This window comes from Pezoporus wallicus, unplaced genomic scaffold (assembly GCF_028554395.1).
Source record: "Pezoporus wallicus isolate ANWC-B61680 ecotype Strahan unplaced genomic scaffold, APGP_CSIRO_Pwel_v1 contig_6787, whole genome shotgun sequence".
Taxonomy (NCBI): Eukaryota; Metazoa; Chordata; class Aves; order Psittaciformes; family Psittacidae; genus Pezoporus; species Pezoporus wallicus.
The window spans coordinates 502,005-527,191 of NW_026636951.1; the positions used below are offsets into that span (position 1 = coordinate 502,005).

Sequence of the window (25,187 nt, forward strand, 5' to 3'; positions counted from 1 at the left end):
ATATAGCTGTCAAGCTGCTTTTGATTTGATATAGGGAGTAGACAATTTGCAACTAAGTGTGAAGGTCACTGGGTCAGAGGAGATGTATCAACTGGGAATTATTTTTTATAGGGAAGCGAGTCAGTCAGTATTTTGGGTGTATTCTCATGGCTTTTGTGTCTTTGGGTGGTTCATCTGCAGCCGTATATGCGCCATTTAAAGACCTTTATGATAATTTGATATTTTGCACTTGCTATCTTAGTAAAATACACATGTAAAGTTCATGTTATCAGAAGGAACAGATAGGGCTAATGCCTGGAAAATGTAATATTCTATGTATTTTTTCAGACCTTTTTTTAATTAGGATGTGTCTGCTTGTACAAAACAGTTAATTTCTGTCTTGCGAAGTGTATGCAGATGATGAAAGAACAGTCTAATCTTATTTTAAATTCATGAACTACATCTACAGAAAAAGTTCATAATTTTATTTTTCTGCCCTTGAAAGGGAACAGCTAGAAATGACAGGGCATATTGAAACAAAGTCTCAGAGTTTCACACATGCCCAATAACGTTAAATCATTTTGCTTTCTCAATAGGATTTTAAGACAGTGCTGTCTTTCCCCCAGTACCCAGGGGAGTTTCTGCACCCTGTGGTATATGCATGTACTGCAGTTATGTTGTTGTGCCTGTTTGCTTCCATTATCACCTACATTGTCCATCACAGGTAAGAATTCAATTTTAAGTACTTGTGTTAAATGGTTAACATTATGGTGAGTTACTTTGATTTTTCTAACCCTCACTGAAAAGATAAATTAAAATCTGTATTACTGTTGGATAGTAATATCAGCAATGCAGTTTACACCAGAGAAATCAAAAAAAAAGGTTATGTCAACCTTTCTGAAGCTGTTCCTAAGCTATATCTTTCCTGAGATGTACGTCTAAATGTTCTATACACTGTTACTAAGATTTCTAACTTGATGATTCAATATAAAACCACAAGCATCATCAAATTGCTTTCTGGCAAATCCCAGTTGAGCAGCACTTTGGTCAGCTACCTTGGCAGTGTTGGCTTCTAAGACCAAGTATGATTGAATGACTGGGAGCTGTCATTGGATAAAAGAAACTTTCTAAATCTTCTTGGCTTTAGAAAACTTATGTTTTCCTTTATATGAAAGACTTACATAAACGCCATTTTAACTACATACTTCTGTTAAAGACGGTTAGCAATTTAAAAGAGTAGGAACGTGTTATACTGTAAAAGCTGCTAAACATTAATTAAGTGAACTTAATGCAATGACTTCTGATCTTCAGCTTCCGTTTAATTCTTTAGAGATATCTTGTTAAAGTTCTGCATATCTGAAGCTATGGAATAAGCCTTTTGCTTTTATTACTCTAAATGCTTGATCTGATGGAGGAAGCTTTGTCAGTAAACCCTTGCCAGTAGACTCTACAGTTTTCACCATTGATTTTACCTTTTTAACATTTGTTTCAATGCTATATAAATAAGACTCTGCCTTATATGTAAATTGCTAAGTAGGTACTCAAGAATCAGAGAACTTAATTCTATGGTATTAAGCATTTTTTCAAAATCACGATTTTCATAATAAATATGCTGTGTTTTAATTTTGAAATGTGATTTCTCAACAGTACAATCAGAATAAGTAGAAAAGGATGGCACATGCTTCTCAACTTTTGTTTCCATACTGCTCTTACATTTGCTGTTTTTGCTGGTGGAATTAATCGCATTAAATATCCAATTATATGTCAAGCTGTAAGTATCTGCCTTAGTAATTCTTTCTGATAGACTGAAAACCTGAAACTGTGTCTTTTAACATAATATTGATTGTTTTCTTTCTTTTTATATGGATCTTAAGATTTTCAGAATAAGTCATCATTTTATATAAGTCTTTAAAATGCCAGTACTGGGAGTGTTCAGTGTTTGGTTGTCACCTGAGTTTCTGTGAGATGCTGACCAATGCATTAAGTTCTCTTCAGCTCAGTTTTCCTTATTTTAAAAAATTCAGGAAAACTGTATTTCTCTCTTCTACAGGATAGTTGGAAACTATGATTCCCAAATATTTGTGTCCTTTCTGATCTTTGGAATGAATGTTTATAGTACGATTATGTCTTTTAATTGTAACTCAAGCTAATGAGGGAAAGCTGACCAGGACACTTGTGATGTATGAACCCCTCATTGTACTGGACTATTTCACATCTCTTGCTTCATCCTTTCTTTGGATATAGTACTGTGAGATGAGCAGAGAGGGCATGGCTTCAGCTGCTCTTAATACAGAAGCTGAGTCTGTACAGTGTGTAAAGAGAGTCATTTCAGTCATCTTCTGTAATGTCTTATGAGGGCTTGTTACAATTTGTTTGTCTTAAATATTTCTTCCTCTCAGATTTTGTAGAAGTGCTCCAGATCTCATGAATGTTGTTGGTATTTACCTGTAGTAAAGTACTTTATTAAGCCAGCATTCTCCAGATATTTTGCCTGTCACTAATCTGGCTCTTCTGAATGGCTTGAATGGGTGTAAACAGCCAAATTTGCCAGCCATCAGCAGAGTCACTGCAAAACTTGCCCAACTAGTGTAACAGTTCTCTCTCTGATTTTCAGTGGGATGCTTTGGAAGCCTTTTGTGTGTACTTGTACATGACCATCAATAAACAGCATGTGTAGATCTATAATGACCTGTAATATTCGATGTGCAAAATCTATCCATGTATATTACAAGGTATTCATTTAAATGACACAGTTGTCTACTAGGTTATACTGAGATAAGTATCTCATTATATCTAGTGTATTGTGTCGTAATTGATCTGTGAGTTCTAGCAAATTGAAATATCACTTACCGTTGTCTTTACCTGCAGTTTGCAAGTGAAGGTAGCAGATTAGTTTGTAGGGCAGCCATGGCCGTGTAATTACATGATCATGAATGACCATCTGTTGTTACAGTGATGGTTTGGTTATTTACTTCATAGGTTGTGTGGTAACAATGCAGTATTGATAGCGATAATGAAGAAATAATTGAGATAAATGATTTATTAATAATCTGTTATGAGTAATACATAAATTACAGGGGTATCTTCATAAAATACAGTATCAGTGACAGCTGTTTCTTGCTATGGTATAGGGCTAGATACTGAGCTGCTGAGAAACGTGCCCTTAAACTGAACGGATCCATTCACATGTGCCTTCTAATCAGTTTCATGAAGTTATTTATTTATCTGACACCATGCTACAACAACAGATAATATCAGCAGTTAAAATATAGAAAAGATACAGGACACACAAGACTTACACAGTCCTTTGGTTCCTGGTAGAAACTGTCTGATGTAATTAGGTAGGGCTAATGGATGCAACAGTCCAGACAATCTAAGACAAGGCTCCTGTGGCTGGTAACTGAGGCTAAACAAATACTCACTCGCACTGCACCCCACCACACACCCTTTGTTGCTTAATGACAACAATGATTTTCAGAATTCTGAGTCCCAGTACCTGTCTCCTCCTGGGATAATCCTGAGAGTATTGCTCTGTAAATTAATAATCAGGGTGGCAAAGCTTGGAGGTATAGAGGTTGACGTACTAGTGGTTTTCTGATGTTCTATTTAAACATACAGACAGCCTCACTTGTGTATGTGCCATGCCAACTTTATGATTTATGAAGAAAACTGATGTTAGAATGCTGCTGTGGAAAAGTTGATTGCTTCTTCAGTTTTTCTGTGTGAATGAAGTTACATCTGTAAAAATGACTGTTTAGATTACCCTTGAATCTGATTCTTGGTGTCACTGAAAGCTGGCTGTTGTAGAATCCAGAGTCTTGAATTTATGACAAAATCTTTCATACAAGACAAAGGCTATGTTACAAACAGCAGAATGGAATTAACCAGAGCCAGTATAATAGCCAGAAAGGTGCTTGAGCTAGCCAGTGGATGATGTAGTCAGCCACGGCCATCTCCCAAAGTTGGGTCTCAGTTTACTTTCCTTCAAAAAGCAGAAGGAGGCGTATTCATTTCATGTAGGGAATGAGATGGAAGGAGGCACAACTTACCTGGATTATTCCGCATGTATGGGGGGCATTGATTCTGTACCCTCAGTCTGAAATAATTCAGTCTCGTGGCTCCTGCTTTCCAGGAGAGCATGATAGCTGTGAGGCTATGGATGATAGGGAATGAAATCATCAGTTCAACATGTTGAAGCATGAAGAATAGGCTTAGGGGCACAAGATTCAGGAGACACAAAAGCTAGGGAGTGAGTCATAATCATAATTTTTTATCCTAGTGGCCAGTCACTGAGTGGCATGATCACTTCAATCACACCTCCAAGAACCTCCTGTATTATTTATCAAATAGAAGCTTCTATATAAAATTTGGCAAGGCTCAGATATTCCTTCTCCCTGATGAGTGTTATATGTGAAGCTGCTTATGAATTCATTTCTGTAGGGCAGTAAGTCTTCAGAAAGAAAGGTGAAGCCCATTCCATGCTAGCCAGCAGCCTAGAAGCTAGAATACTAACACTGGAAGTCCAAGGTTTGGGTGTGAATCCTGTTACACTAAGGAAGTGCTAGAGCTGTGTGCCACATCTCAGATAGGAGCATTATATATAGAAATGCTATATCTGTAATGCTATATATTGTATATACAATGCTATATATATGCATATATAGCATTATTATAGGAAGAGGAGTAAAAGAGCAATTCTTTCTGTTTGAGATATTATGTTTGTTGTTTGTTTTTTTTTAAATGGGTGTAAAATTGATATACTGTTATTAAGCTAAGTTTGCCAGTTAGGGTTAGGGTTAGGTTAGGGTGTCTCAAGTGAAGATTGCTATTTAAAAGCTGCATTGCTCATCTCTGCTAATACAGGAACAGAGCTAGCTGTATGCACAAGCAAGCAAGACATCAGATTGCTGGTAACTTTACTAGAAGCAGCCAATGACAGCTAAAGACTTTGCATGCTACTGAGTTAGATGCCCATGCTGAATATTGTCCTTCCTGGTCTCAGGTACCTGATTTGTGGGTCTCAAGTTCCAATTTTTCTATCTGTGAAGAAAGCACGGGGTTCTTCTAAGGCTAAATGTTTTAAGATCATGAAATATTCACCTCCAGTGGTGTTACAGACTGCAAAGGAATTTCTGAATCCCTTCATCTCACTGAAAAGAATCACTTTCTGTGCAGGATTAATAGTTTAATCAGAATGTCAGTGAATATCCGTATCCTTCTTCAAACAGAACTGGCTGAGGAAGGACAATGTTATCTGACATATGATTATAATTGAAAAAAAAAGTTTTAAAACTAGAGTAAACCAAAGAAAATGTTGTGCAAGTTAAAGCTGAGCTAAAATGCTTTGCATAAATGTGTGTTCTGGTCATTACCATGGTAACTGCATGGTGTGGAACTTAAGTTACCTCTAAGGTACTAAAATTTATTGAAAGAGCACATACAGCATCTTCTCACTGTCAAAAGCATAATCTTCTATTCAGTAGGCTGGTGCTTTTTCCCAAAGAGTTCTAAGAACACAGGACATGGAAAAAATTGGCCCAAAGTAACAAAATTCTTTTACCATATAACCGCAGTTATTAAACAGTTTTAAGTGCAATGCTGTCTTCAATGCATATGTCCTGACAGTTTATTTGTACCATTTCACCTGTCAGTGGAAAATCTTCTTATGAAAAAGGGTCATCACTTAAATATATTAAATCATAATCCTTTGTTTTTAATGGGAAACTTGACTCTTCCCCCACAATTTTATGTGAAATGCAAAATTCCTACTTAGAGTGAAAATAGTTTTAATTGAACACTGCATTATTTAATTTTCATCTATGTATTGGCTTCTTAGCCTTTACAGAGTTACAAATCCAGTAATAACATATACACAGATAAATTTGTACCCTGAACCTTTAGTGCATAAACCTAAGGTTTACATTTACTAACAGAATTAAGTGAGTTTTCTGAATAAAACTATCTTTGTCCTGTTCCCCCTTCTGTTGAGCCTTGTCTTCCCCTTCCATGTCATGAGCTGGTATCTCGTGTATCTCTAGCATAGAGCTCAGATGTCTTCCTAGCTCAAGAGAGCTAGAAAGAGCTGGTCTCACTGAAGGGGCAAAAGAGCATGCAGCCACAGCCTGAGTCCAGCAATGAGGAAAATACATCTCCGTGGCATGACTGACAGTAGTGCAGAGATATGGGGAGGAAGAGGCACCCATTATTATTAGTGGATGAATAAGAGTAAAGGTTCTAGTCCAGAAAGCATATTTTGTTATGGAAAATGAGAAACAAAATCACAAAGAAAGGGGTACCCTTTCCTGTGGAATTTCATATAACAGCTCAGCTCACCCTTGCAAATTCCACATTTTTGTTGTGTCATATATATTGTATCTCCAGATTGCCACCATTGTCCTTCAAGTCTGTCAGTCACGAGGAGGTCCTCTATCATCAGGATATATCCTCTTCCTGTAAGCAAGAAATGTAAATGCATACTTTTTTGAGAGAGACAGAGGTGCATTATTAAAGAATTAGTACAGAAGATGATAACATTTCTGTCTCTTGTCCGTGTTTGTACGATTTGACTATATATCAGAAGGAATTGAGCTACTGAAATACAGTACACTGTGAAGAAAAGTAATGTGACTAAGGTGTGGCATACCGTGATGGGTTCAGTTCAGTTCCATTGCCTCCTTGAAAGTTCAATAAAATTGTTTTATCATATTATTTGTAGGAATCTCATTCACTTAGGTGGCTGATCATTTCTTTACATATGGCCATATATGTTGTCCAAATTTCATATGTGGGTGCCTTCTCACATGGAATTCATCCCTGCTGTTCATACTCTTATGGACTCTGGCATACTTGCATAGAATAATTACAGAATATATAGTGCAGTGTCATACTGAAATGAGAAAGAAGTTATTAACCAAATCTCTAGAATTTTTCCAGTTCTTTCTCATTTTCCTGCCTTTCTTTCTCCCCTTTTCTCCTTCCCTTCTTCTCCCTTCTGCCTTGCTCATTTCACTCGCTCTTCCCCCTCCAGTTCATAGTCATATTCACTGTGTCCCTAAAGAAATGCTTCAAGCTGCATATGAACTAAGTCCAGACAGCACTAGCCACTGAACTGGCAATGTCTGCCAGCTGATGGTACAAAGTTGTCTCATTCTCTTATTTCTGCTTCTGTTACCTCAAGCAACAATAGTTATGAAGGCTTTATACTCCCTCGTCTAATGTGTCAGACAAGTCCCAGAGAAAATTACAAAGGGCTTTCTGGTGATGATATTTGCTGCTGTCTTCAAGTTTTGTGCTATTTTACTAAATGTAAAAAAAATCAATGGATTTTTTTTCTTTACCCATCAATTCTTTTAAGTTGAGCAAGAATGAACACTGGTTCAAATAAATCATTATAACAGATATGTGTTAGCTTTATTCAGCAATTCTCTGTATTCCTTAAACATCTGTGTGCTTTTCAATTATAGCAGTATTTTACTTGTCACTGCAAAGTGTCAGGCTATTGCTCCAAAGGTAACCTCATTTTACATAATCAGATGGAGACTTAGCTGGAGTAATGAGGCATTGAAGATTGGCTAAAATTCCAATTACTGTTTCCATAGTAATGACTAACAATTACTAATATAACAAAGATGTTAGTATTTCAGAAGTGTTTATTTTACTTTCAATGATAAACACATCGGTTTCTTGGAAACAAAATTATAACAACAATATTGAGAGTTTGTGTTTCCTTTTAAGGGAGGATGCCAAGGTCTGTCATTTAAGTTTAAAAATTGTATGACCACGTTTATAAATTCGTTAAAATATGTCCAAAAGTAATCTGGTTTTAGGCAAATAGCACTGATCACATTACAAGAAGTCAAGCTTGGCTATATACACCTGAGATATACAGCAGGATATTCCTAAAAAATGAAGGAAATAGCAAGCAAAAATGCTGACCTCTCATTGAGTTTTAAATTGCATTGTTATGATAAGCTAGCAAAGCTTACCACACAAACTAAGCTTTGCATCACTTTAAATTGAGGTGTAAAAAAATGTAATTAATCAGGTTCTTAGAAAATAAATGTCTTTACAGTCTTATTTTCATAACATACCATCTAGTATCAGAAATATTATCAATGACAGGTTAAATAACAACTTCCATCTGCTTGTTGAAAGTGTTTTTCCTAGTTAGATATAACCTGACAGAAAGAAAAAACTAATGTATTTACAAATTCAGTTAAAAATAAATGTATAATTCTTCAAAAATTTTTGTTTTACTGATTCATTTACTAACTTGTTTAACTGTCTACTCTTACTTTTAGGTTGGCATAGTACTACATTATTCTACACTCTCTACTATGCTATGGATTGGAGTAACTGCCAGGAATATTTATAAGCAAGTCACAAAAAAGCCTCAGCCATGCCAAAACAGTGACCAGCCTTCTTATCCAAAGCAACCGCTACTCAGGTATGGAATATTATCTTTTTCTTTTCTTTTAAATGTATTCCTAAAACTTATAAATTTTAAGCTTTCACTTTCATTTCTGTATTCTTTACTTTTTTTTCAGACTATAAATAGGATCCGTGAGGACTTGAGTCACTTAGGTGTATCTACAAATCTGAATATTTGTTGTATGCTAATAGTTAATTCTAGTCAGGAGATGCGGATATGCAGAACTGGTACTGGCCAGGTTCATATACCTTTATCTAAGCAGGAACAATTCAGGTGTTTCTGTGGTTGCCTATGGAGGAAAAAATACTCCCTCGCTTCTGCGTTAAGGCATTATTTAATCATCAGAAACTACTCTACAAGGATTCTCCCTTTGCCTTAATCTATTCTTGTGTAACTCTTGCCCACACCTGTATTGATAGCCTAATAACCTGATAGCAGCCTCCCTCATTCCACATCAGAGATTTAATGCTATTAGAGAAGCAAATGAAAGTCTGGACTCCCTGTCAGCTTTCTACTTAGAGCAGACTAGTAACATGTCTCTGACAGCACGGCAGGTTTAATGTAATAAGAATTTTAACCAGATGCCTATGAGATGCTGAAACTTGAAGCCAAAATAGTCAGTCTGCATAAAAAAAAAAAACAAACAAAAAAAACCAAAACCAACTTGCCACAAACTAGAATTTCTAACCAAAGGTATGAGAAGATTGATTCATCTTTTTGAATGTAGCTATCAAAAAGTTAGGTATTAGCCAAAGTTATATAGTGGCCCTGTATAGACTTTGGAGGGAGTCTGAGACAGAGAGGAACTTCCAGAGGACAATTCCTCCCATCTGTCTTAGATGTTTGTGTGAGGACAAGATGAATTGTCTTATGGAGGTGCCTCTCTTTTTCCCATAGATCATGGAAAAACCTGAATGGTCTATTCAGACTAAAGACCTCAATTTTATAGTGAAGGACAGGAAATACGAATTCTAATTTTTACGCCTTTGCTGTAAAAAATCCAGCTTAGTATGTTCTTTTAAACAGTCCTAGCTTATTTTATTTTGAACACAAAATGTTTCTTAAGTATCATTTCTAGAAGATCGTGTAAAGTTGTCACAACTTGTTAAAAGTCTATAGGAAGATGAATTGTGTTTTGCTGTCTGATTCCTCTGAGTGAAATCTTTATTAACTTGATTAGTTTTCTGCTTTTTATAACATTTTTTTTTAGAGATGAAATTGATAAAAACATCATAGAATTTATACAGTGAAAAGCCGTATTGAACAGTAGCTTTCACTGAGAGTTCCTAACTTTGCTAATCCTCTATTTACTGTACCATTCTCCACAGATGAGAATTCCACTGTTTTGTTTACTAGTTCATAGCAAAATGAATTACCAGTTTTCAAATGCTACAGCATGGCTGTTAAGGTAGAAAATTATTACATCTTACACGGACCCAGTAGAGTGTATGCTCTTGAAATTCAAATCTTGTTTGATTTGGAAAACAATAGACAATCAGGTTACAATAACGATTAATTAGAATCTTTGTTGTAATAGTCATGATGAGGTCCTCAGGCAGTTAAAATAAACAGTAGGTATTTTAAGTTTAGTAATAGAAATTATAAACATCCTTTTAGCTGTAAGAGAACATGAGTATAGTCATTTAATAACGAAGTAAAATGATTCTAAGTTATTTTTCTCACTTAGGGCACCATATATCCTAGAGACACAGGCACTGAAATGTCTAATATGATTTCATAAAGGTTAGTACTAGATTCAAAGTAATAAGGATCAATTTAATTTCATGTAGAAAACAGATGTAGTATATGGAAAATTAAAAATTGCTTTAAGCAAGAAAATGATGAACCCATAATTAGTAATTATTCTTTTTAGAATGATAATGATAATTTTTCTGAGCCTTTTAATTTCCCTGGGTTTAATGAAATTTAAATCGAAATTATTCTGCATCATAATATTTCCAGAAAATCCATTTAAGTTGTGTACATTTCAGTGTAGCCATTTATAAGTAATGTTTTAGTTAGCGTTCTAGTATGTATAAGCTGATGCCAGTCTTTACACATATTGTGCCTCAGGTTCAGAGGAGATAACATCAGTTTGTCCAGATCTGGGTTTGGGTAAAGGAGTACTAATTTTTGTCTTCATTTGACACCAGTAGACAGCTAAACAATATTAAATTTGTTCAAATGGAGGCTAAGTTAAGCTTTTTAATACGTCAGGACCACCAGTTCTACGAAGAGTATTTCTGCATATGATCTCCAAGATGCTTTTAAAAAGAGGTGCTATGTCAGTAATTCAGGTCCGTAGACCTAGCTTGACTTGTGTTCAGGTTTTGTTGAACACAAATATGTGAATGCATTTGTCAAGAACTGTACACTTTGCTGTTCTGCTTTGGTCTTTTCCAGTAACGGATGTATATGATAGACTGGGTTTCCAGTTTGCATGAATGTTTTTATATTCCTTCTATATTTACTCGCTGTATGAGACATAAGGATATCTTTTGTGAGTCAGTAAGTGGGGACTACTGCCAAAAATCAATACACAAATCTATGACATGGAGTTTACCAAGAAATTAAAAAAATTCTCTCATCACATTTTTTTCATGGACCTTGATCCACTCTGAAAAGTAGTCAAAACAGCAAAAATAAAAAAAAAAAAAAAAAAACTTAAGGAAGACCTTACCTGTTAGTAGAAAAGGACCTTTGCTTGTAACAGTTGCTTCAGTTTCTCTGCCTACTTGCATATTTATTTCTTTCTGTTCTAGATATAGTGATCAAGCAGTGTAATTTTACTGAAACTTGTTCTTCATGTTAATATAAATATTGCCTCTTTTAATCATATGACACATCACATATGTTATAGATGATACACAATATATATTTTAGTATCTATATTATACGTGATATATGTATTTTGTGTTAATTATAGAGTTCAAGCTCTCAGGGCCTATCACTTTGATAACTGGAATCAACTATAACAATTCTGACATTTTTCACTAGATGTGCCTGGATGCTAATGAGGTGGATCAAATTAATGCATCATTGAATTCAACAGATAATGGAATTACTTCCTGTAAAATATACTCTCTGGTATTCTTAATAGAAATAAAGAATTTTATCTGTTCATCCTCTGTGGACATTTGTTAAACCTGGCAGAGTTTGGCTTCTGACTCATCTGAAGTCAGATTCTGCCAGCCAGGACAAAGGGGCATACAAGATTCAACTATTACTTGCAATGTACAAAACTTATCAGCCCAAGCTGAAGAACAGGTAGAATTAGTTTTGTACCTGATACATGCATGCAGTTTTCATGTTGTGCCCTGTGCACATAGAGATTAGAAAGGAGTACAGAACAAGCAGAAAATATTTCTGAAAGATAGTTAAAATTATTTCTTTCCAGAAAGATAGAAAAAAAATAGACTTCTGTGATTTTTAATAAGATTACTGAGCACAATTGTACTATAAACATTTAAAATAAAAAATAAATAAACTACAAGCTTGGCCAGACATTAGTGTTAAGGTAATTAAGGTACCTTGCATCTCAGGGTTAGGTACAAATATGTTTCCTAATTTCCTTCATCCTCTTTTATTCAATGAACATCTTGCAAGGTAACTAATATGGCAGACTTCAGATTAGAGAGTCCAATATCCTATATCTGTCATGAAGAAACATCAATATGCATAAATAAGGTTGCAGAATGAACTGCAAAATGGATAACAGATGATGTCATTGTGTCTGCTGAACTTCATCTTGTTTATGTATCTAATATATCTTGATGAGCTTTTAAAAAGGTTCTTAATAAAGTTGTAGGGCTTCTAGAAAGAGTACCTCATGCATTGCCTTAGAAAAATTGTATATCTAGCTGTCATAGCAGTTTAGGAATGGATTGTGTGTCCTTCCCTTTGTATTCAATGTACTAGGCTTAGTACTGTGGCTATTAAAAATGAATATTGAGAATTTTGGGAAGATCATAACTCCAGCAAATTAAATCAGTTTTTAGCAGCACGTTCTGAGCACCTACAGTCAGTTATGCTGGTTTCAATTCCATTCTCTTATTGTTTTCAACATTGAATAATTTTAATAATGAAGTGTAATTTTTAGAATAAGAAAGCTGTTTGCATATTTCATATATTTTGAACTGTCTTATTCATTTTATAGAAACTGCCCTTCAGCTTGCACACAGAGCAGACCTAGAAATAGTAGGTGAGAACCAAAGTGGTTCAGTTGAACCGTAATACCTGCTAATGGATGTGTACATGCAATCTATGTGTGGGTGTGTCTGCTATTCTGTGTGAGCTTGTATATGGGCAAGTTTCTGAGCATCATCAATATATTTCCAGAGTACCAAATCATCATTCTTGGAATGGAAACAACAGGGGTCTTCTTTGTGGGCTGTGTTTGTGATGTAGCGATAACAACCTACACTCTGATCACATGGATGTACAAGATGCTATAGTGCTCTAGTTGCATCCTCCCAGTTTGTCAATGTGGCAGCAGATCTTCACAGTCATTCCTTGGCTCATCATTTCTCTCAGCTACCTGAACATTAATCAGTAGTATCCAGCTAAACAGTAGCAAAATATCTTTGTGACATTGAATTATGTTATATTCCTTCACTGCAAAAAGGAGAAACCATGCTAAACTTGCAAATCAGGAAAACCCTCTCCTTTAGGTTGTGTCAGCCAATCCCATGATGACCCGCTTGCCTCTCTTGCCTTGCAGTGAGGAGATTTTACAGGCTTTCATTATACCAGAGGGGTCATGGCATCTGCTTAGTGCATTGCTCACACTGCTAACCCTGCTTGTCTCAGCATGAACATTTAGATGCTTGATCTGAATTCTGACAAGCTTGAAACCAACTTGTGGGCACAAATGGATCTACTGCTATGTACTGCTGCATTTGCCTAACTGCAGGTCCCAAGAAAGCCTGGCTGGAAGTGTTGTGACTTCCATTACAAATTGAGATGTGGCAATTTTTACTGAAGAAGTTACTAATAAAGCAGGTATCTCTTGAATTTTTGTTGATACAATATTCATGGTCTTGAAAACTGGTATATGAAGGTAAAAACATTCCAGTTATAAAGACTAAAGACTTCTTATATTTAGATTTTTAAAGAATGGTTATGTCCTTTATCAGAGAAAAACTCTAAAATAAAGAGAACTAATAGGTTCTAATATTACTGAGGTTGAAAGGGCCTTCAGAAAATGTTCTTTGTTACTCTCAGGATCTAGAAAATTTCCCCTATCAGTTATAAGAAGTTAGCTGTAATTTATTGAAGCATAACAGCAGTGTAATGGGATCAAAATTTGACCATGATAACAAATTCTCTATTAAATGTCGAGTTTGCCAAATATGTCATGTCATTTTCTTGGCCATGTTCTTTTTTGGATCCTGAGTGTGAATCATATGAAGTGAATTAATTTACATTCTGACAGACACAGACATTACTTGTCCCCTTGACACCAGCAGCTCTGAAATGCAGTTAAGTTCTAGTGCATTTTTCATTAGCACTGGCTCTCATTAATTCATGTCTTCTGGTATCAAACAGTGATTGAGAGGGAGAGAGAGAGAAAAAGAGGTCAGATGAAAGGCATCAGTTACAGTCCATTGTTTTCTTCTTTATGGTATGCCCTGAAATATTAATTCCTCTAATCTTGATCCATGGAATCCCATTTTTCCTTCCTGCAGCGAACATAACAAACCACCTCTATAAAGTTTAAATTTACATCTGATTATCCCAAGGGATTGCCTGCCTATTCCTTAAGACCTCTCTATAATTTGAATATGTTGAAATAAACGGGAAACACCACAGGGCAGAATTCTTGGAAGCCCTGAGGAGATCTCTGTAGTTCACTCCTTAGTGTTAGAATAGACAACTCTATCATTGAGGAGTAAGTGAAAGTGATGTCTCCTTGTGAGTAAGGTAGTCACCAGTTTCATGAACCATGGTACAGTAAGTAAACAGTCTCACTGAAAATCTGCTATGTCATGCTCAAGGAAGTTGGCTCTAATTTAAATACTTGATTACATCCTTCACTTAGAGGACAGAATATTTTTATGTGGGCAGGGCCAGTCATCAGGAACTTTAACTAGTGTCTCTGAAATTATTATCAACACTTCTTATTTTAGTTATTGGAAATCAAGTCTAGAAAATTGTCTTTTCCTATGTATATTTTTAGATAATTTTCAAATTTTGCTGTAATTAGTTTGATTCATTATTGAAAAATGGAAGTTTTTTCAATCTTCATGTATTAGCAAGGCCACTTAAAGCCTCAATACCATAGGTTCCTAAAAAACCCATATTGTGTAATAGCTGCTTTCATACATATTATCTGCAAATCTCTATTCCCATATTTCTTGTTTCAATATTTGTGATATCTCACAGAAAAGAGAAATGTCATATTGCTGAAACACCTTTTTTAAAATTTTTGCATTTGATAAAAATTTAACACAGGAGAAAGCCATATTTTCCTTCCAGCTCCCATTTTGGTTTCATTCACAAAAATAAGACTTACATTCAACATAAACTAGTATAATATAATATTGGATATAAAAATAATCTAAGGATAAAAGCCATTTCATAGTTTTAGTTTGGTTTAATTATAGAGCTCAGATTTTGAACAATGCTGTATTCTGAAGCCAATTTTAATAACTCTGACATTCAAAGATGATACAACACAACTAGTGATGTAACAGTACATCAGAAATAGGGATCTTATCAGTCAGACTGTACTGTGTCATATCAGCCCACCAATTTAGGCAAGTTCTCAAAAAAAAAACCAAACCCTAAAACAAACAAACAAACAAAAGAACTGTAGTGCTTAGCCAGAATGACCAGAAAGATTCTGCCACCTGAGGTGCAATAGATAGAGATGACAAAAAAATACAAGCTTAAAAACAAAACAGGCAGTTTTAGTCTATTCATCTTGAATAAAAAGGATTGCAGAACCTAAAGGTGCCTGGAAGTTGGTTTGATACTTTAGGGACATACTGATATTACAAGCTACTTAATATGATCGTTCTTAAAATGCTGATATACGGTCAAATGGAGTCATGGATTATAGCCAAAGCCATTTTATAGCTAGCTACCAAAGTAACTGAAAGATCTGCAGTGGAAAAGGGTATAAAATGGTGACAAGGGAAACATTTTCATAAATTTATTCTTATTCAATTTCAGCCTGATACTAAATGCATTTCAATCATATGGAGGAAAAATTATCTTAGGTCAAAGAAAATGTTTAAATCACCTTTCAATTAATTGTTCCACACAAGAACATTTTCAGTATAAAAAAAAATTTAAATACTAAGGAGATTCACAGTAGCAATATACTGTCAGTGGTACCCTGGGAAAGCTGTTGCACTTTGCATAGGCCATGTAAATATTCATTGCAGCTGGCACTGGATTGCCTGTGTATGGTGTCATAGTAGGGAGGTATTTTCCTGTCTAATCTGAATAAACAGAAGTGATTAGAACTTTGTCTCTCCACCTTCAAGGTGAGTGACTGAATTACTGTGTTATTAAAATCAAAATGGTAACAGACCCACCTGCTTTTAGTTTCACTTCATCTGGTTTGTAAATCAAGACTCAAACTGGAAGAATTTTAGAAGTTCATTTTCATGTCATAATTGGCTAAGTTAGTCTTCAAATCTGACCTGAATACACTATCAAATGCTTTAAGTGAATGATGCTTGGAACAGAGGTTCTTCCTTGGTTGTATCTCATTTCAAGAGAATCTTACAATTAAACTAGAAATAGGATGTTGTTACCACCATAACTTTATGACTTAAGGTACAGGTGAAATGCTTGTGATGTTGACACTTTCCAGAGAAAAAAATCCAGTAACACCAAATCTTTAGGAGATGTCAAAGTAGAAGGTGAAGTTTTATCCTCTTTGTTTAAAGAACAGTGCTTGAGCTACTTAGTATATATGAAAAGAAATGGTTTACAGTTATTGCAGAAGAAACATATGTCAACTTGTTACTTGTAAATAAGCCATTAAACAGCATGGCAAGTCATGTATTCAGATCTCTGTGGTTCTAAAGCTATTGATAAACATAGCCAGAAAAGAAAATTACACCTGGTCATTTAATGAGGGAATTATGGTCTTGGGATTTAGAAATTTTAACTATGTCAGTTATGGCATTTGCAAGCTTGCAAAGTTATGAGCTTCAGGGTGTCTTATAATGATTGCTATGATATTTTCAAGTTTGAAAGGCTGTAACTGCAACACGCTGATCTGCAGAACTATATTAGGTTGAATTTTCAGATGCTTTTATCATGAACTCCCATCTAGGTATTTCCTGGAAATTCAGAATTCTTGTTACACTATTCCTTGCCTCAACACTTTCTGGAATTTGAGCTAGTCATGTACATAATTGTATTGGATAAGTTAGAGGGTAGAGTTTGATAAAATGCTCCATGCTTTGATATGCTGCTCCAGGCAAAATGTAGAATGTTGATTGGAAATTTTACAAGTTCTAAAATCCTTGAAGATAATATATTCAAACTCAAGCGGGGGCTTTGTAAAAAACTTTATCAGATTTGAAAGAGCTAAATATTTTCTCAGATGATTCCTTGGTGTAATATAGATTAAATCTGATGCAAAAAAAAAGCTGTAAAGAGATATGTGTAAGGTAATTTCAGATGTGTTTATTGCCATGGTACGTGCAAAGAACTAAACATTCTCATCTGCATGAAGTAATATTCACCACAGTTACAGAAAAGGCTATCCGTGGATGACTGTACTCATTTTATTACTCAATATTATTAAGAAAATTTTAAAATGAAGCATTTGTTTTTTTTTAAATAAAGCCAGAGTCACATTAGATACTAATTTTCTCTTTACAAAAACTGGCATGTGAGAAAGCTGGATCTTAATCTTGTTACAGGACATCTCTCTTTTAAGCAGGTGTTCGTATACATATATTTTAACTGTGATGAAAACGGTAATGTTGCAAGAAAACTTGAGACATGAAAGATGTTGTACAGACTGAAAAACTACGTCATAGAAACTAGAGTAGTGCAGGCAACCAACTAGTGTACTATAGAATTATTCCATAATGATAACTTTAAATGCATGATTGTAACATTTCGGAATATTCTTTTTAATAATTAATGGAAAAATTAAAGAAAATAAAAATATATTCCTTGGACAAACAAGACTGGTGAAATCTACAGATACAGATATTACATTGAATATGCTGAAGCATATTTAAATATAACTGTTGTAAATTCAGCTTCAGACCCAACTTCTGTGCACACTTCTTGCTAAATATATCTGATAACCTCTATTTTATGCCTGTTTGGAAGAAAGGCTTGAAAGTTTTGGGGGGAAAAGTTGCATTAGATTAATTCACTTTGGTTTGAGTTGAAACCATGGAAAAACACACATATACTTCTGTTGATCTCCTTGTCCTTGTGCGTTCTAAATTGTTGAAGTCCATTACTGGAAATGTGGATGATTCTTTTCTTTTCAACATAGTTATCCTTAAAAATTCCAAATGAGAAGGCATTAGAGAAAAACATACTTACAATTTTAAGGTAAGAATGTTTAAAGTTAGATCCTCCTGGGGTATGACTATTTTTAATTCAATTTTCAAAATGGCATAGACCAATTTAGAAGTTTGAGCAGGCTTTGGACCAGTTTTAGATGTCCTTCAACTGATAAGACTGTAGTAGTGAAGTAGTCTTCAGGAGTCCACAAGTTGTAGAGTGAAAGGCAGCACATTTTTCAAAGCTGCATCTCATACAGCACTGGATCAGGGTTTTGTCTTTTGGGTTTAGCATCACTCTTTTTATGTAAACAGAAAAATGGGTCACAGCAGCTAAGTTAATGCAGGCTGGGAAATTAAAAGTGCCGATGACACCACTTTGGAATTTTAGTATTCTTAGTAAAGAATAAGGTGTAAGAATCACTTCCAGAGTAGATAGAGCTATCATATGTTAGATTAAAAGCCAGCCAGCGACTGTTGGGGTTAGTGTAACATTTTCTGGATCGATTACTTCAGAATTACCTACTGTGGAGTTCCTACAACAGTTCATAGATGATCGTAGAAGGAAGGCAAGTCTTATCTGTAGAACAGGTCTTATACATACATATTTTTCATTGCTGTTTCTACTGAACACTTTAAGGTTTATATTTTTCCATGCAAAAAAATACAATTCTAGTTTAGCTGAGTTATTCAGAATTTACATTCTAAATTTCCTAACTATTGATCTTTTGATTTTTCAGCCTTTGTCTTGCACCATTATGAAGTTCTATGAGTATTTTGTTTTACAGAGGCAGTTGAACAATTACTGGTGCAGAACAGGATACATTGTAAACGAGAGAAACTCAGTGGAATGATTGAAACATAGAAATTGAGAAATAGAGGAGTTCAAGGAGTACATCAGGAGATGGAATTTTGTCTCAGAATAAAATAGAGAATCAGCGACAAAATGACACAAAAAATGCATCCAAAGAATCTTCCAAGAAAACTAAGCAAAGCACAAGTCTTGAAACAAAGTGCAGACCTACATACAGGTGTTGGGAGAACTGTAGAAAGTCTCAAAGAGCTCAGTCAGACAATTAACACAGGACAGGAGAAGTCACGAGGACATCTGAGACGGTGATAATATTAATAAAAAGAAATGGAAAGGGAAAAAACACTGGCTGTGGCAAGGCAAGAAACAAGCAAACTCAAGTTGTGAAACTATCCGTGGGTCCTGAAGGAGCTGGCGAATGAAGTTACTAAGCCACTGTCCATCATATTTGTCAGTCAGGTGAAGTTCCCGACAACTGGAAAAAAGGAAATATAACCCCCATTTTCAAGAAGGGGAAAATGAATGACCCAGGGAACTACAGACCAGTCAGTCTCACCTCTGTGCCTGGCAAAATCTTGGAGCAGATTCCCCTGGAAGGCATGCTAAGGCACATGAAAAACAACAAGGTGCTTGGTGACAGCCAGCATGGCTTCAGTAAGGGGAAATCCTGCCTGACCAATCTGGTGGCCTTCTATGATGGGGCTACGGAACTGAGGGACAGGGGTAGAGCAGTTGATGTCATCTACCTGGACTTGTGCAAAGCGTTCGACACTGTCCCACACGACATCCTTGTCTCTAAATTGGAGAGACATCAATTTGATGGATGGACCACTCGGTGGATAAAGAACTGGCTGGATGGCAACACACAGCCTTGTGGTCAATGGCTCAGTGGCCAGCTGGAGACCAGTAATGAGTGGTGTCCCTCAGGGATCGGTGTTGGGACCGGTCTTGTTTAACATCTTTGTCGCTGACATGGACAGTGGGATCGAGTGCGCCCTCAGCAAGTTTGCTGATGACACCAAGCTGTGTGGTTCGGTTGATACCCTGGAGGGAAGGAATGCCATCCAGAGGGACCTTGACATGTTTGTGAGGTGGGCTGATGCCAACCTTATGATGTTTAACCATGACAAGTGCAAGGTCCTACACCTGGGTAGGAGCAATCCCAGGCACAGCTACAGGTTGGGCAGAGAAGAGATTCAGAGCAGCCCTGAGGAGAAAGACTTGGGGGTGTTGGTCGATGAGAAAATGAACATGAGCTGGCTTCAGTGTGCACTTGCAGCCCAGAAAGCCAACCGTATCCTGGGCTGCATCAAAAGGAGCGCGACCAGCAGGTCGAAGGTGATCCTGCCCCTCTACTCTGCTCTTGTGAGTCCTCACCTGGAGTGTTGTGTGCAGTTCTGGTGTTCTCAACATAAAAAAGACATGGAACTGTTGGAACAAGTCCAGAGGAGGGCCACGAGGATGATCAGGGGACTGGAGCACTTCCTGTGTGAAGATAGGCTGAGAAAGTTGGGGCTGTTCAGCCTGGAGAAGAGAAGGCTGCGTGGAGACCTCATAGCAGCCTTCCTGTATCTGAAGTGGGCCTATAGGGATGCTGGGAAGAGACTCTTCATTAGGGACTGTAGTGATAGGACAAGGGGTAACAGATTCAGACTTAAACAGGGGAAGTTTAGATTGGATACAAGGAGGAAGTTCTTTACTGTAAGAGTGGTGTGGCAGTGGAATTGGTTGCCCAGGGAAGTTGTGAATGCTCCATCCCTGGCAGTGTTCAAGGTGAGACTAGACAGAGCCTTGGGTGAGATGGTTTAGTGTGAGACGTCCCTGCCCATGGCAGGGGGGTTGGAACTGGATGATCTTGAGGTCTTTTCCAACCATAGCTATTCTATGATTCTAAGTTAGGTAAAAAAAAAATTATGTATTTTAACAGTTCTTATCTGTCTTCTGTGATTTCTGTTTGAACCTTATTCCTGATACTTCTTAATGGGATAGTAAATCACCTCCCTGGTGGTGAGACACATTCGTTTAAGAGGTTCCTCATTTGAAAGGATGGGAAATGCAAAAAGTACCATCAGTACCATCAGAAAAATACTGGTATTTCCTATTCTGTTTAGAGCTTGACTTTCTCGACTCATATGATTTTGTTTGAAACCCTTATCCTAAACTTTTTACACAAAACTTTTAACTCCTTATTTGCAATGGTAGCTGTAAACATGAAAAAAGAAGGAATACATTAAATCAGTTGAAAGTTGTGGACCCTAACTGCTACTTAGGAGTGTTAATAACATTCATGTGAGGTTTAAAAATGTATTAGTAAAAATATTCTCTGAAATTATCAATGACAGGACAATAAATAAATTTAGGTTGCAGTAAGGGGTATATAGGTTGATATTAGAAAAAGATTATAAACTATGAGACGAGCTGACAAGTAAAATGAGTTACCTAGGAGGCTGTGTAAACTGTCATAACCAATTTGTTAACACACATTAGACAAAGCCAAGTCAGTCATGATAGGTTTTTAATGTGACCCTGCCTCAGACCTTTGAATGGATCGGATGACCTCTTGATGTTCATTCCCACCCTACAATTCTGTTATTCTTAAAAGAAGCATTTTTCTTAACAGTATTCTCATTTTTCAAACCTTTATTTACTGCTGAATTCCTACAGCCTTGCTGGTCTTTCAAGAAATTTTTGTGTTTCATTATGCAAGCAAATTCTGACAGATGACACTTTGAAACTAATGTGTTCCAAATATGCCTTCAGTATTTGGAAATGTTATGAGTCTTGTAGAAACTGGCTGCTGATCCTCCAGGTATTTTTATTCAGGTACCATGTTACTATATAAAACATAACAAAAAATTAGGCCAGCTTCTGCTCTGGAATATCCACACTGACAACGGGTTTTCACTGAATCACTGGGAGTTGCACATAATTAATCACAGGAAGATTTTTATTCATAGATGGAAATTATCGCTTACTGCTACTTACAAATAAAATTCAGTAAATTCCCTGGAATTTTAATGACACAGATTAAATAATTTCAATATTTAATATTTAATCTTAGAAAGTAGAATGTTCAGATTAAAGTTTGTGCCTATACAGATTGAGTACTCAGATAACGAGGTGATGTCGTTATTATTGGATCACACTTGGTATTCAGGGAATAATTCAAGATTTTAACAGTATATCTGAAAGTGAACATTGGCTTGGGTTTTCTGTGAAAGAAAACCTGAGCCCACAAAATACCTGACTTATTTATCTATTGATTATGAAAGGTACCTAGTTATTATCTATTGATTATGAGGTAGGAAAACTATGATTACTGAAGTTCATTTGTGTTTGCTTCTCAGTATTTGTAAGCAATGCCAAGAAATCGGAGATTTCAGATATATTCCTTCAAATCTTCTATGCGATTTTTGTGGAAAATGCATGAAATGTAAGAAGTAGTCCCTGTTCAATATGCTTTGACTGGTAGCTATGCTTACTACAAGTAGTTACATCAGTTGATATAGGTAGTTCACCAACATTATCCACAAATGTATGCCTATAATTCTCTGATCAGATAATTTCTTCAGATATATTTATTGCCTTAGTTTATCTGCTAGTCTTTTAATTTTGTGGTCATTAGTTTTATAGGTTGATTATAGAAGGTCCCTGAATTTGTGATATTTGCTAACTATGTGACTCGTGGGTGGTCAGTCATAGGATCTTGCTTTTTCTTCATATTAGATGAGTTTACAGACATCTCCAGAACAAAAATACACATACAGGCAGAGTTCATTTCCAAGAAATATTTATGCATACTACTTTGGAATTGGATTCCTGGGATTCCTGTCAGTAAAACTCATCTGCATGAATCAGAAAGATAAGGAACAGTAATAATGGGCAAATTACTACCACTGTTGTTTTCAGAATAGCTATCCTATGCTGATTATAATTCATATGGAAGAAATTTTGGACTATTTAATGTGGCATAACATATTCTTGTTATTTTCTCATACAAGAATGACATTAAACTTGTCTACTCATACAGACTCTTAGCCTTCCATTGAATAAGCAAACAATTAGCTATATTCCCTCTTCACGCATTTAAGATGTTTTTTTCCAACTAGAGACAAAAATTTCTGTGGTTGTGGCATTGCCAAATCTGATAACAATTATCATAGCAAAGCTAGGCAAAGCTAGGCAGCCTGTTGACCTGGAAAGTTGAGCATGAGATGTTCTTACGGTTTTGTGAAGATGGCAATAACTGCTAGTCATTCCTTTTCAGATCTCATTTTTCTGCATTGCTAACACAGTAACATTCTGGAAATAGCATGTAATTTCTATCTTTTAATTAATGTTTTTCAATTATTATTTATAAAGATAACTCTGTCTCTGCTTGTCCTTTTCTTTCAATGTTTCATGATCACTTCTGGCTGAGTGCTCCAAGAAACACTGTGATTTTTTAGAAACCTGCTCTTTGACCTTTCTTTATATGATGGAAGAGCTTTGTTTTTGCTTCTGGTTAAAGTCTGGGATAGGGATCACCAAAAATAGATTTCTGTGTATGTCAGTTTTTAAACAACAGCAAAAAGCAAATGTTCATGCCATCACCATATATATAATATTTTCCATAGCTCAACTTAGTTAGACTAAAACTGACAACAGCAAAAAACCTCAGTATTAAAACTGAAATTTAAGATTGGTACTCATGGACTCATGCAATTGTACCTTTGTTTCTTACTTTTCAATAGGGTGAATTAAGGAAAAAATGTCAACCTGAATTTTTATCAACAAATCTGAATCCCCATGGAGTCAAGTTATTAATTAAATACAGTTTTTCTATAAATTAATAGCAGAGTAATCCATAATCATTCTTTTATGTATAGTATTAAGAGGGAAGGCTTTTTGCTGCTCCAGATTAGCATATTGAATTACATCCAATTGAAAGTGAAGAAGGTGTTCCAGAGAGAAGCCAGAAGTCTAAAACCAAGAGGGAAAGTTACTTCCATCATGTGTTCATGCTTCACTGCTGCTTGTTACATTTAGTAAGGCTTACTTAGCAAGATTTTAAGTTCTTTGCTACCTGGATATCTGATAAATTGGAGGTTGTAGAAGTGGATAACATGGCATAAATCCTAATACAAGATTTTCTCTGTGAAACCAAAAGTAAGCTTTTCCATTTTTGCAAGCTGTAAGGATGAAATTTCACTAAGATTCTTTAAAGGACAGATTAATTTCTGCAAAAGAAAAATGCACTTGTTTAATACAAAATCATGCAAGTCTGCATCTCACTCACATGGAGCTTGACCAAAGCCAGTAAGGGTCGCTTGCGTAAGTGATGGACGTGCAACTTACCTGATACAGTAATAGATTTTATATATAACATATTTTTTTCTTTTGTTGCAACTGTTTTTGCCTGCATTCAGAGCTGTATGCATTGTTGATGTGATGAGAAGTGGTTGTCTTTCTGACCTCAATCATGTCCTGGCTCAGTTACATTTTAATAATGCACTGTACTCTTCTACAGAAGTCTGGCTGCAGACAGATATTCTTCTAACTACAGGAATTTTCAAGCTATGCTCACTTACCTATGGATCAAGTCTACTCTGAGTAGTGCATATGTTTCAATTTAAAGAGTGTTATAAACTAGAAGAGCAGTAGGTTTAAAGAGCCCTTCTCTCATCGACAGCTAGTGTGGATGGACCCTCTTATGATTGAAAAGATAACAGTGAATAATAATCATAGAATCATAAAAATAGTAAGTTTGGAAGAAATACCTCTAAGTCATCTAATGTAACTCTCCACTCAAAGATCCAACTTAAAAGTTAGCTCAGGCCCTCATCTAGTTTTTAAAATCTCCAGGGATCTTATTTCTTCCTCCCATCCTAGTTCTGTTTCCTTTTAGCTTTCATCTTGAATGGACCAAAAACATGAAATGTAAGTGCTGTAGCCTAGACTGTTAATTATTGTTCTAGAAAAACATGCAAATACATTGAACATTGCTACATGGGTTTAAAATTACTTGATCCAGCTAGTAGTTAAGCCACAAAAAATATATTAAAAAAAAAGCAGTTTTCTTTCAAAATAGCAAAACTGAGGAATATACTACAGTGCTGAAATACATGAAAGTGAAGCTGTCATTACTAAAGATTCCTAAGTGAAAAATGACAGGAAGTAATAAAATGTGCTTTAAAAAAAACATTGGAATACCATCAAATTACCCAGGAGAGCAGTTATTCACAATTAATCAAATTAATAGGTTTTGTATTTCTGTTTTTTAATGTATGAATCCATTGAGGTGTAAGTAATGGTTGTGTATGCTATAGATATGTGTTCCAAATGTGGCCAGCTGTAAAACTGTATTATTATTAATGGGAGATGACAACATTTTCATATGTCTTCTTATTCTGAAAAGGAAATCAAAGTCAATATTTACAAGTGATTAGGTAATAGATATTCAGGAAAATACCTGGTTGGAAAAAATTTTGACATG

At 35.7% G+C, this 25,187-nt stretch overlaps 1 protein-coding gene across 2 annotated transcripts in view; it reads left to right on the forward strand.

The window, feature by feature from the left end:
• Positions 1-25,187, forward strand: part of ADGRA1 (adhesion G protein-coupled receptor A1) — a 281,612-nt gene that overhangs the window by 238,089 nt on the left and 18,336 nt on the right. For both annotated transcript variants that reach the window (XM_057402264.1, XM_057402265.1), the window contains 3 exons: positions 576-703; positions 1,627-1,750; positions 8,280-8,425. In XM_057402264.1, coding sequence (XP_057258247.1) covers positions 576-703; positions 1,627-1,750; positions 8,280-8,425 — 398 coding nt within the window. The remainder of the gene's footprint in view (positions 1-575; positions 704-1,626; positions 1,751-8,279; positions 8,426-25,187) is intronic.